The sequence below is a fragment of the Thalassophryne amazonica genome, chromosome 10, assembly GCF_902500255.1.
Source record: "Thalassophryne amazonica chromosome 10, fThaAma1.1, whole genome shotgun sequence".
NCBI lineage: Eukaryota > Metazoa > Chordata > Actinopteri > Batrachoidiformes > Batrachoididae > Thalassophryne > Thalassophryne amazonica.
Window position 1 is genome coordinate 67,592,325 of NC_047112.1, and position 14,091 is coordinate 67,606,415.

Sequence of the window (14,091 nt, forward strand, 5' to 3'; positions counted from 1 at the left end):
AATGATTAAATTTTACAAATTGGAGAAAACAAAACAGAAAGCCGCATCCCATCACCACTTCAGCAAAATGCCAACACTTTGCGCAGTGACATTGTGCCCTTGCTTAGGGAGAGCCCTGGACTATTGATGTTGTTTAAAAACGCAAAAGTACTTTTTATCTGATTACTCAATTAATCGTCAGAATAATCAATACAATACTCGATTACTAAAATAATCGATAGCTGCAGCCCTATTTTAAACACACATGATTTTTATTCAGTTCATTCATATATTCTCATTTTTAAGGAACTTGGACCATTTATTTCATCCCATCATCTCATAGATTCAGTATAACTCGTCACTGACACGTGCACACGGCGTGAACAGGACGTACCGTCAGTACCATACCAGTAGCGGAAGTGGAGCGAGAAATAAGGCGGCTCCACAGTTTTGTTTTTTGCTGCTTTGCTGTCGGGTTAAAGTCCTTCCTCTGTGCTCCACGCTTGCTGGCTCACTGCATTGATGTTCCCACCCTCACTCAGCAGAATGTAGCGTCTGAGTCCAAAAACAGAGTTCTCCCCTTCGTGAAGACACTCCGTGTGATTGGTTGCCTACAAAGGTGCTACAGTTATACCACTCAGTCTGAAATCCTCTGAGATTTTAAAATTAAGACACTGTCACACAGGACAACAACAGCAACAAAAAGATTCACCGACACGGAGCCTTTAAGGTAGAGGGGAGCTGCTGCGGAGAACTTAAAGAGCCACATGCAGCTCCAGAGTCGCGGGTTGCCGACCCCTGAGCCAACAGATATTTGAATGTGTGAATGAGTTTCATTGAAATCTGGTTGAGAGCTTGAGCTCATCTTGTCTTTGATCACTGTCACACATCTTCAGTAATGTGTAGTCATTACACCCATTTTTCCTGTCCCTGTAAGATCAGATTTTAAAGTTCTCCTATTATAAAATTGTTCACAGACTGGCACCTCCCTACCTAGCTGACCTAATTAAGCCCTACGTACCGGCCCGGGCTTTGCGTTCTCAGGGTACAGGACTACTTTGTGTCCCTAGGGTGAATAAAAAGTCTGTGGGTCACAGATCTTTCTCTTATCGTGCCCCTGTTCTGTGGAATGATCTCCCTGCATCAATAAAACAGTCAGATTCTGTAGAGACTTTCAAGTTCAGACTTGAGACGCACTTGTTTTTCCTTTCGTATGGCTAGCATACTGGCATAGTATGTTACTATGCTTTTTACTCTTTTAAATTCATTTTATTAGTAAACAGAGCGGCCGTGGCCTCAACTTTATCTAAAGTCTGGGTCTTTTAGTGACTCCATCCAGAAGTGGGAGTGGATGTCTTTTTCTGTAATGGTCATGAAATAGATGGGCTCTGTGGACCCTAACCCTCCCCTCTCCAGTCAGCCTCCCGTCCTGTGCACCAGCATGGACTCCCAAAATTTACTGTATATTTGTTTTGTCAATTGTATTTGTAGCATGGCCCAAGCAGAGGGTCACCCCTTTGAATCTGGTCTGCTTGAGGTTTCTTCCTTCCTTGTCATCTGTGTTCTTGCTGTGGGGGTTGGTAAGGTTAGACCTTACCTGTGTGAAGACCTTGAGGCAACTTTGTTGTGATTTGGTGCTATATAAATTAAATTAATGAATGTTATTGTTGCTGGAACATGTTTTATCAAGAATGTGCAGTGACAGTTGAGAAAAGTGTTTCTTTCTTGGCTTCATGACAGAGATGAGGTTTTGTTTCTGTGTGTGTGTGTGTGTGTGTGTGTGTGTGTTTGAGCGAGCATGAGCCAGTCACTCTGGTGTCCTGTGTGTTTTTGTGCTGCAGGCACTGACAGCAGAGATCGTGAAGACGATCAGGGACATCATCGCTCTTAACCCCCTCTACAGGTCAGTTCTGGTTCCTGAGAATATTCACACTTTCCTTCTAATAAGCACCACGTGTGTTTCTGAGGGAGTCCACTCCAGTCATCACCACCTCATCTCACTCACTTCAGAAATCTTCTTTCTCCTTCACCTCCAAGACACTCTGAACACACTCTTCCTTTAAAATGACCTCAGCACCATTTCTCCTCCCATCCTCACCTTGAAACAACAACTTGAACCCACGTGTGATGCTCCTGGTCTTACTTCCTTCCATGTGGTATCAGGTCTGCCGCCTCCACGTTCAATCTGTGAAACATCCAGTAACAGACTCAACACAGACGTAATTCCATGTTGGATTTTGGTTTAAAAAAAAATTGACAAAAATCCCACTATCATGATTTTTTGTTTTTGTGTCATTAATTTGTCTTAAATAAATTCCTTGACCCACAAAACCTGCATTTATACTGCCAGGTATGGATTTCACAGTCCTCATCTTGGATTTAGCTATGCAGTGGCGTTAGAGGTGTACGAGGGCTTATTTTCATTAATATCATCGAGTCATGTAAAAACCACCTTCAGTCCTCGCTCCAGACATGATGGTCACGGGCTGAGTGGGAGGGTCCTCTTCTGTCATGTTTGATTCTGTCTGTTGTCTGTGCGTCAGAGAGTCTGTGCTGCAGATGATGCAGGCCGGCCAGAGGGTGGTCGATAATCCCATCTACCTCAGCGACATGGGAGCAGCTCTGACTGGGGCCGAGTCACACGAACTCCAGGATGTTCTAGAGGAGACAAACGTGAGAAGTAACTTAAAATACACACTTACACCTACAGGCAATGTCAGTTTATGCTAGAAATACATTGGGGGGTGGGGCTGATTTGGTTAGAGATGTTTGTCCAATGCTTCTCTCTGTGACCTCCATAAGGTACCATGTTTTTTCTTTTCACGTCCACAATTCAAACATGTGTGTTCAGTCACTTTTAAGCTCAGTGAGCAGGGGGACCAAACCATCACAAGCTAGTTTCCAGTCGCTCGTGGCCTCACAAGCGGACTTCCAAGGCCCAGTGGCGGCTAGAGACCTTGAGTATGTGTGTGAAAACTTGAAATATTCAGAGCTAAGGAATCACAGGTTCAAATGAAGGTTCTTGACCCGGAAACACACTCCTGTGGACACAGTATAAATGTTGAGGGAGTGCAGGAAATTGAGGAGGAAGGTACCCTGCACTCAATTTGTTGCCATGCCAATTCTCAAACTGCTCAGCTAAAAGTATTTTCTGTATCCATTAAAGCTTAGCCTCTGATGCTGGTTCCCTGCACTGTACTGGCACACATCCATCGTTTTCCAGTACAGGGACTGATTCTGTGCCATAGCAGCCTATAATTCCTTGGAAGCAAGGTTCTGATTTTCCTGGATTACACTCACAAGGTAACTGTCAGTATGGCACCTTTTGGGATATGATGCAAACTCTTGTGAAGATCACTTTACAGTATCCTGGACAGAGGAGCACCTACAGTGTTCACTGACTCAACAGAAGCAGCAATGAACACACACACTGAGCATGAGAATTTTCCTGTTGGTTATCTCAAAACATTAGGATGTATTCTAGACTCATTCCATATCAGGGCCATCCTGTGGCTCCAGGGGTCAGTAGTTGATGCATCTGTCTGCCGAGTAGCCCTCCAGGCTTCCAGAACTTGGTGATCTGATAAGATTGAGCTTTGCTTTGGAAAACTGTAGGAAGCAGGGTTGTTATTCTGCTGAGTACCTGGTTTGCATCCTTTAGTTCACTGAGAGAGAGGTTCCAGCTTCCTCACTCACATTTCTCCAGATATTTGCAAACTAGGCATTATGTCCCATCCAGAATTCCCATCTTTGAAATCCTCCCACTGAATCACACATTTGTGGACCAACTGAAGAACCCTCCTGCCTCGACATTTGTGTGTCTGCCTGATGGTTGTATGTCAGGCTCTGTCAGAAAAATTAGAGAGGTGCGATTAGGACCTGGGCATTGATCTGTCTGAACCTTCATGGTTAGGTGTTCCAGCAGTCCAGACCAGCTCTGTTCATTATGAACAACGGCTGATCCCATCCACAGTCATCCACGACTGTAAATCCAGGTTGAGGTCCATGAGATTGACCCCTGGGGCTCACACCTCTGTCACACCTTGATGGTTTAGCCAGCATATGCCAACCTTATTAAAAATGCTTGCGTATATCTGATACGTTATGGGTACGTTTTGTACAAGTTAAGAGCACATTGAAGCACTCTGATATATGTTGTCATACGGTGAGTACTCCAAAACATTTTGGGCATGTACAGTATTTTTGATGTATGCCAGCATATGTCTGATACCTCCTGCATATGTGGGACAGAAGTTGTAAATTATGGGATTGTTGGCACACTTTACTTGTAACTTACTCATAAGTAGAAATACGTCCATTGATGCTGTCCATTGATTGACTGAACAACTGAAAGCTGCCGTCCTCATGTGAACAGTTGAAACTATTTCAAATATTAAAACCATTCACCCACAGAGTACATATAAAATCTTAATCTGACTTGGTTGTTTCACTTGGATTCATCATCACAGCCTGATGAAAACATACCCACATAAAGCGTCCGGATTTTGGAAAATGACCTCTGAAAATACTTTACTTTTGTGTTTTGTTTCTTAGTCTGAACCAGGGAATGCCGGACTTTGCGACCCAACAACAAGACACTTAACTTATTTTAAAAGTTTATAGAGTCACACCGCCTCTTTCATTAATGTTTCCATTTATCAAAGATATCAGTCAACTCTTCAACATTCTACATGCCATGAAAATAAATCCCATGATCCACCAAGACTAAAATAAAATAAAATAATGTTAAATTAATCTGTTTGAACTAGGGATGGGTATTGATAAGATTTTATCTATCGATTCCGCTTATAGATCTGATTCCTTATCGATTCCTTGCTGATCTGTAATCATCTTAGAGAAATGATCATTTTCCCAACAAACACCCTCAAAAACAATGGCCGCTCTAAAGGGCCATTTAAGGGAATCGTTAAGCAAAAAGACTATTGATGTCGGCGAATCAAATCAATTGTTAACGATACCCGAAAAGAACCGGTTCTTGATACGCAACCCTAGTTTGGACTCTGTGTGGAGGGGAGAGACCACATGACAGTGGCTCGATGACATGTTCGTCGATATTTACATGTTCCACCTACTAAACAAAAGGGTTCTGTCGGCGGTGCAAACGGGAACCAACCCAGACTGAATCATTTCGACCCAGACCGCTCAGTGGAAACAGGACTGTCAGCATATGCTGGCTAAATCATCACGGTGTGACAGGACCCTTAGGTATTTGATAGGTACTCGATGGCCAAGCCAAATGTCCCACAGGATTCTAAACTTTAAAACTGTGGATTGTGACACAGAAAATGCACATAGGTTAAGAGTATTTCAGCTATTTATTTACAATTGAGAAAACATTGGCACAGTTTCAATCTGGAAAAGCTGTTTTTCAAACATTTATCAGTGAAAGGAACACGGCTGGAGGTCTGGACAATGAAATAGAAATGCCTCTGACCGAATATTACATCAAATTTAAATTGGATACAAAATTATTGACAAACTTACTGTTTTTCATTAAACTGTTATTTGTTCATACATTTTCTTGCAAAATGCTACCATCTTCATCAGAGGGAGTTTTTTTCCTTTTCACTGTTGCCTGTGTTCTTGCCGTAGGGCAGGGATCTTCAGCTCTAGTCCTCGAGGGCTGGTGCACCTTTTAGATGTGTCCCTGGTACAACACTCCGGAATCAAGTTCTCCAGAGTGCTGCTAATGACCTCATTTATTGACTCAGATGTGTTGAAGCAGTGACACATCTAAAAGTTGTAGGACATTGGCCCTCGAGGACTGGAGTTGAAGACCCCTGATCTAGGGGTTGTTAAGGTTAGACCTTACTTGTGTGAAGCTCCTTGAGGTAGCTTTGTTGTGATTTGGTGCTATATAAATTTAATTTAAAAACCACCCCTGCCCATTCTCCAATATGAAGTTGTGTCAGGAAGGACATCTGGTGTAAACGTTGTGCCTAATTAACATACGAGGGCTGTCAATAAAGTATAGGTCCTTTTTATTTTTTTCAAAAACTATATGGATTTCATTCATATGTTTTTACGTCAGACATGCTTGAACCCTCGTGCGCATGCGTGAGTTTTTCCACGCCTGTCGGTAACGTCATTCGCTTGTGAGCACTCCTTGTGGGAGGAGTGGTCCAGCCCCTCGTCGGAATTCCTTTGTCTGAGAAGTTGCTGAGAGACTGGCGCTTTGATCAAAATTTTTTATAAACCTGTGAGACACATCGAAGTGGACACGGTTCGAAAAATTAAGCTGGTTTTCAGTGAAAATTTTAACGGCTGATGAGAGATTTTGAGGTGATACTGTCGCTTTAAGGACTTCCCACGGTGCAAGACGTCGCGCAGCGCTCTCAGGCGCCGTCGTCAGCCTGTTTCAAGCTGAAACCCTCCACATTTCAGGCTCTATTGATCCAGGACGTCGTGAGAGAACAGAGAAGTTTCAGAAGAAGTCGGTTTCAGCATTTTATCCGGATATTCCACTGTTAAAGGAGATTTTTTTAATGAAAGACGTGCGGACGGGTCCGCGCGGCGGGACGCAGCCGGCGCAGTGCAGCGGCACAGGAAAAACACCTCCGTGTTGATAACCATTTGTAAAATCCAGGCGGCTTTTGATGGCTTTCAGTGGAGTGAGTATATGAGAAATTGTTTAACAGCTGGACATGTTCCAACTTGTTCTTAAGGCTTCCAACGGAGGTGTTTTTCCTGTGGCGGAGCATCGCGGCGGCTGCGAGCCGACGCTGCAATCCGTCTGCACGTCTTTCATTAAAAAAAAATCTGCTTTAACGGTGGAATATCCGGATAAAATGCTGAAACCGACTTCTTCTGAAACTTCTCTGTTCTCTCACGACGTCCTGGATCAATAGAGCCTGAAATGTGGAGGTTTTCAGCTTGAAACAGGCTGATGACTGCGCCTGAGAGCACTGCGCGACGTCTCGCACCGTGGGAAGTCCTTAAAGCGACAGTATCACCTCAAAATCTCTCATCAGCCGTTAAAATTTTCACTGAAAACCAGCTTAATTTTTCGAACCGTGTCCACTTCGATGTGTCTCACAGGTTTAGAAAAAATGTTGATCAAACAAAGCGCCAGTCTCTCAGCAACTTCTCAGACAAAGGAATTCCGACGAGGTACTGGATGACTCCTCCCACAAGGAGTGCTCACAGGCGAATGACGTCACCGACAGGCGTGGAAAAACTCACGCATGCAAACGAGGGTTCAAGCATGTCTGATGTAAAAACATATGAATGAAATCCATATAGTTTTTGAAAAAAAATAAAAAGGACCTATACTTTATTGACAGACCTCGTATAGATCGTCTTTGGCTCTTCTGTGGCGGCCCCTAGTGAACCAGTGGAGCAGCTGAAGGGACTTGCTTGCTCAGATCCAAACCACGCTTTTGAAGAACAGGTTTTACTGAAGCAATTTTAAAACTGGCGGGAACAGTGCTGGTGCTGACAGTGATGATCACCACGAAGACCTTCAAACAAACCTTATTAACAGAACAAGTACAGAGTGTGTACAGGGTGCCACAAGTCAGGTAGTGTTTTCATTGAATCCCTTCTGTGGGGACACTGCCGCCGGGTCACCTGACTCCGGCGGTGTTATCAGACAGGACGTTTTCTCTTAGAGTCATTGAGTAACTTTAACCACGTGATCACTTTCAGTGTCATTGATGGATTACTATTTTGCTTTAAGAACTAAGCTTTTTTGTGGGTATTTCAGTGGATTTTCTTTAAATGTGTTGCATTTAGTTTGTGAAATACTTTAATGTGAAAAATTCAGACAACAGAAGGATGAATGGAATGCCTTTAAGTATTCTGGTGCTTATGTGGCTCCGCTGCTGTTGCCTCACGGGTGACGTGTGTATCTGCCGTGTGTCTCCAGATTCCCAAGCGCCTGTACAAAGCTCTGTCTCTGCTGAAGAAGGAGTACGAGCTCAGCAAGCTGCAGCAGCGTCTGGGCCGAGAGGTCGGGCCTCACACACACCTCACATTTCAAAGTCTGTGCTGCAGCGCCTGTCAGCCTGATGCCGTGTGTGTGCTTGCTGTGCTCGTAGGTGGAAGAGAAGATCAAACAGACCCACAGGAAGTACCTGCTCCAGGAACAGCTAAAGATCATTAAGAAGGTAGGAAATGCACTACTGTATGGGGAAAAAAAATGGACATCAGAAAAGGTTGGGTACAGAAACTGCAAAACAAGCAAAAAAAAAAAGAAAGAAAAGAAATGCAGTGTATATGACATTTACTTTGGCTTCTGTTTGATTGCAGACAGCACTAAGATATTTCATGTTTTTTTGGGGGGACTCAACTTCAATTCACTTGTTAATAGTCATCCATTCCTGCTTCTCAGGCCTACAACACATTCTAAAATAAAAGGTTGGGGGGGGGGGGGGGGGTTGTACTGGGTAGAGTCCCTTGATTGAGAGCGTAACGACATGAGCTGAAAAAAAAAATGGTCACGTGACTCATGGCACCATCTTGGGTTCAAAATAGCGTTGGCTGTTAATGTGTCTGCATGTAAATCAATCTTATTTATTCATTTGCTGAAAATGCTGGGTTGTTGTGGATACACAAATATACACAACGAGGGCTTCAAGATGTACAAATTCCCTTCAGATCCGAACAGAAGAAAAAATTGGGAAAATAAAGTCAGCCGTGTGGTATGGAAGCCGACATCATCATCAAAGCTTTGAGAGGTAAATTTATTGTTCAGTCCCATGTACAGTAAAACTCAACTAAACCGTCATTGTATAAACCAGATATTCAGTCAATGGACAAAAAAAGTCCCAAAGTTTTTGTATTGTTTTCCATGTAATAAACACTGTATATAACAGATTTTTTGCTCATATCGGATAAAATGTCCCATCTGATTGCAGTCTGGACGTGCACAGTAACAGAGGTACAAATTAAAGTTCAGCTCTGACACTCGCCAATTTGAGGAAAGTGGGACCGGAGTCATTTCTGTGATTAAAAGCCTGACCATTTATTTTTTTCCACACAGTGTTCAGACTCGGACCCACAGCCTGACGTGCGCCTATTAAATCAGACACAAAAGGCTGTGATTTCACACTTTTCTGCTTTCACTCTTTCATATTTTAATAGTTTTTTCAGTGCGCACGCTGATTACAAATGGATCAGAAAAGTTTGCAACTTTACACCACAAAGTCTGAAAAAGATGAAAATGTACAGCTTACCTTTGATTTGGAGGTGATGTTGCAGAAAGAAAAGCTTGTTGAGGGTCAGATTTTTCCACAATAAAGCATAATCCCGAGACGGAGAACTTTAAAACTGTCACACACGTCATTGCATGACACGGAGTTACAGAGCAGCAGAAGCATAAATCAGGCTTTAAATTAATTAAATAAATCATCATAAATTATACATTTATGTAAATTTGACAGCTTAACTATTTTTATATTTATTTTGATAGCACCTGTACCTGGATGTATTGCTGTATGTGGTTAAATGATTTAAAAAAAAATGTTGAAAACATTTAAGGTTCATTCAATAGTTCAGCGCAGTTGGAACCAAAATGGTGCCATGTTCTGTGTTGACGTTATTCTCCTCAATCAGGGGACTCTAGTACTGGGGCAAATTAGGACTCATAATAAGGTTAAACAAACATGTTACTTCAAAACAGGCGATTGTGATCATGATTTGATATAAAGGTCATGTCGGCAAAAGGCTGAGGAGCAAAGCTGGACAGAGGGTCTCCAGTTTGTCAATAAATACACAAGAAAATTATTGAAATGTTTAAAAACAATGTTCCCCAAAGAATGATTGGAAGGGATGTGCGTAGTTCATAATATCACAAAATGATTTGAGGAATCTGGTGGAGTTTCAGTGCGTAAAGGGCACAGACCTAAAATGAACACCCATGATTTCCAATCCCTCAGATCAATCAACTTCAACTTTTTTCTTGTATAGCGCCAAATCACAACAAACAGTTGCCCCAAGGCGCTCCACATTGCAAGGCAAGGCCATACAATAATTATGAAACACAGTCTACGTCTAAAGCAACATAACCAAGGGATGGTCCAGGGTCACCCGATCCAGCCCTAACTATAAGCCTTAGCGAAAAGGAACGTTTTAAGCCTAATCTTAAAAGTAGAGAGGGTATCTGTCTCCCTGATCTGAATTGGGAGCTGGTTCCACAGGAGAGGAGCCTGAAAGCTGAAGGCTCTGCCTCCCATTCTACTCTTACAAACCCTAGGAACTACAAGTAAGCCCGCAGTCTGAGAGCGAAGCGCTCTAATGGGGTAATATGGTACTATGAGGTCCCTAAGATAAGATGGGACCTGATTATTCAAAACCTTATAAGTAAGAAGAAGAATTTTAAATTCTATTCTAGCATTAACAGGAAGCCAATGAAGGGAGGCCAACACGGGTGAGATATGCTCTCTCCTGCTAGTCCCCGTCAGTACTCTAGCTGCAGCATTCTGAACCAACTGAAGGCTTTTTAGGGAACTTTTAGGACAACCTGATAATAATGAATTACAATAGTCCAGCCTAGAGGAAATAAATGCATGAATTAGTTTTTCAGCATCACTCTGAGACAAGACCTTTCTGATTTTAGAGATATTGCGTAAATGCAAAAAGGCAGTCCTACATATTTGTTTAATATGCGCTTTGAATGACATATCCTGATCAAAAATAACTCCAAGATTTCTCACAGTATTACTAGAGATCAGGGAAATGCCATCCAGAGTAACGATCTGGTTAGACACCATGCTTCTAAGATTTGTGGGGCCAAGTACAATAACTTCAGTTTTATCTGAGTTTAAAAGCAGGAAATTAGAGGTCATCCATGTCTTTATGTCTGTAAGACAATCCTGCAGTTTAGCTAATTGGTGCGTATCCTCTGGCTTCATGGATAGATAAAGCTGGGTATCATCTGCGTAACAATGAAAATTTAAGCAATACCGTCTAATAATACTGCCCAAGGGAAGCATGTATAAAGTGAATAAAATTGGTCCTAGCACAGAACCTTGTGGAACTCCATAATTAACTTTAGTCTGTGAAGAAGATTCCCCATTTACATGAACAAACTGTAATCTATTAGACAAATATGATTCAAACCACCGCAGCGCAATGCCTTTAATACCTATGACATGCTCTAATCTCTGTAATAAAATTTTATGGTCAACAGTATCAAAAGCAGCACTGAGGTCCAACAGAACAAGCACAGAGATAAGTCCACTGTCCGAAGCCATAAGAAGATCATTTGTAACCTTCACTAATGCTGTTTCTGTACTATGATGAATTCTAAAACCTGACTGAAACTCTTCAAATAGACCATTCCTCTGCAGGTGATCAGTTAGCTGTTTTACAACTACCCTCTCAAGAATCTTTGAGAGAAAAGGAAGGTTGGAGATTGGCCTATAATTAGCTAAGATAGCTGGGTCAAGTGATGGCTTTTTAAGTAATGGTTTAATTACTGCCACCTTAAAGGCCTGTGGTACATAACCAACTAACAAAGATAGATTGATCATATTTAAGATTGAAGCATTAAATAATGGTAGGACTTCCTTGACCAGCCTGGCAGGAATGGGGTCTAATAAGCATGTTGATGGTTTGGATGAAGTAACTAATGAAAATAACTCAGACAGAACAATCGGAGAGAAAGAGTCTAACCAAATACCGGCATCACTGAAAGCAGCCAAAGATAACGATACATCTTTGGGATGGTTATGAGTAATTTTTTCTCTAATAGTCAAAATTTTGTTAGCAAAGAAAGGCATGAAGTCATTACTAGTTAAAGTTAATGGAATACTCAGCTCAATAGAGCTCTGACTCTTTGTCAGCCTGGCTACAGTGCTGAAAAGAAACCTGGGGTTGTTCTTATTTTCTTCAATTAGTGATGAGTAGAAAGATGTCCTAGCTTCACGAAGGGCTTTCTTATAGAGCAACAAACTCTTTTTCCAGGCTAAGTGAAGATCTTCTAAATTAGTGAGACGCCATTTCCTCTCCAACTTACGGGTTATCTGCTTTAAGCTACGAGTTTGTGAGTTATACCACGGAGTCAGACACTTCTGATTTAAAGCTCTCTTTTTCAGAGGAGCTACAGCATCCAAAGTTGTCTTCAATGAGGATGTAAAACTATTGACAAGATACTCTAACTCCCTTACAGAGTTTAGGTAGCTACTCTGCTCTGTGTTGGTATATGACATTAGAGAACATAAAGAAGGAATCATATCCTTAAACCTAGTTACAGCGCTTTCTGAAAGACTTCTAGTGTAATGAAACTTATTCCCCACTGCAGGGTAGTCCATCAGGGTAACTGTAAATGTTATTAAAAATGATCAGACAAAAGGGAGTTTTCAGGGAATACTGTTAAGTCTTCTATTTCCATACCATAAGTCAGAACAAGATCTAAAATATGATTAAAGTGGTGGGTGGACTCATTTACTTTTTGAGCAAAGCCGATAGAGTCTAATAATAGATTAAATGCAGTGTTGAGGCTGTCATTCTCAGCATCTGTGTGGATGTTAAAATCGCCCACTATAATTATCTTATCTGAGCTAAGCACTAAGTCAGACAAAAGGTCTGAAAATTCACAGAGAAACTCACAGTAACGACCAGGTGGACGATGGATAATAACAAATAAAACTGGTTTTTGGGACTTCCAATTTGGATGGACAAGACTAAGATACAAGCTTTCAAATGAATTAAAGCTCTGTCTAGGTTTTTGATTAATTAATAAGCTGGAATGGAAGATTGCTGCTAATCCTCCGCCACGGCCCGTGCTACGAGCATTCTGACAGTTAGTGTGACTCGAGGGTGTTGACTCATTTAAACTAACATATTCATCCTGCTGTAACCAAGTTTCTGTTAGGCAGAATAAATCAATACGTTGATCAATTATTATATAATTTACCAACAGGGACTTAGAAGAAAGAGACCTAATGTTTAATAGACCACATTTAACTGTTTTAGTCTGTGGTGCAATTGAAGGTGCTATATTATTTTTTCTTTTTGAATTTTATGCTTAAATAGATTTTTGCTAGTTATTGGTGGTCTGGGAGCAGGCACCGTCTCTACGGGGATGGGGTAATAGGGGGATGGCAGGGGGAGAGAAGCTGCAGAGAGGTGTATAAGACCACAGCTCTGCCTCCTGGTCCCAACGCTAGACAGTCACAGTTTGGAGGATCCCAAAAAATTGGCCAGATTTCTAGAAATGAGAGCTGCTCCCTCTAAAGTGGGATGGATGCCGTCTCTCCTAACAAGACCAGGTTTTCCCCAGAAGCTTTGCCAATTATCAATGAAGCCCACCTCATTTTTTGGACACCACTCAGACAGCCAGCAATTCAAGGAGAACATGCGGCTAAACATGTCACTCCCGGTCTGATTGGGGAGGGGCCCAGAGAAAACAACAGAGTCCGACATTGTTTTTACAAAGTTACACACCGATTCAATGTTAATTTTAGTGACCTCCGATTGGCGTAACCGAGTGTCATTACTGCCGACGTGAATTACAATCTTACCAAGTTTACGCTTAGCCTTAGCCAGCAATTTCAAATGTCCTTCGATGTCGCCTGCTCTGGCCCCCGGAAGACAATTGACAATGGTTGCTGGTGTCGCTAACTTCACATTTCTCAAAACAGAGTCGCCAATAACCAGAGTTTGATCCTCGGCGAGTGTATCGTCGAGTGGGGAAAAACGGTTAGAGATGTGAACGGGTTGACGTGTACACGGGGCTTCTGTTTAGGGCTACGCTTCCTCCTCACAGTCACCCAGTCAGCCTGCCTTCCCGACTGCACGGGGTCTGCCAGGGGGGAACTAACGGCGGCTAAGCTACCTTGCTCCGCACCGACTACAGGGGCCTGGCTAGCTGTAGAATTTTCCACGGTGCGGAGCCGAGCCTCCAATTCGCCCAGCCTGGCCTCCAAAGCTACGAATAAGCTGCACTTATTACATGTACCGTTACTGCTAAAAGAGGCCGAGGAATAACTAAACATTTCACACCCAGAGCAGAAAAGTACGGGAGAGACAGGAGAAGCCGCCATGCTAAAACGGCTAAGAGCTAGTAGCTACGCTAAGCTAGCGGATTCCCAAACAGGGAATCCGACACTAGACAGGCTGTGGAGCAGCACAGGTAACGCACGACAA

The 14,091-nt window shown here is 42.4% G+C and overlaps 1 protein-coding gene across 1 annotated transcript in view; it reads left to right on the forward strand.

Annotated features, from left to right (window-relative positions):
• lonp1 (lon peptidase 1, mitochondrial) overlaps nt 1-14,091 on the forward strand; it is a 180,969-nt gene that overhangs the window by 59,375 nt on the left and 107,503 nt on the right. Inside the window, exons 6-9 of the mRNA XM_034180189.1 lie at nt 1,821-1,882; nt 2,523-2,652; nt 7,868-7,951; nt 8,040-8,108. Of these exons, the coding sequence (XP_034036080.1) occupies nt 1,821-1,882; nt 2,523-2,652; nt 7,868-7,951; nt 8,040-8,108 (345 nt within the window). The remainder of the gene's footprint in view (nt 1-1,820; nt 1,883-2,522; nt 2,653-7,867; nt 7,952-8,039; nt 8,109-14,091) is intronic.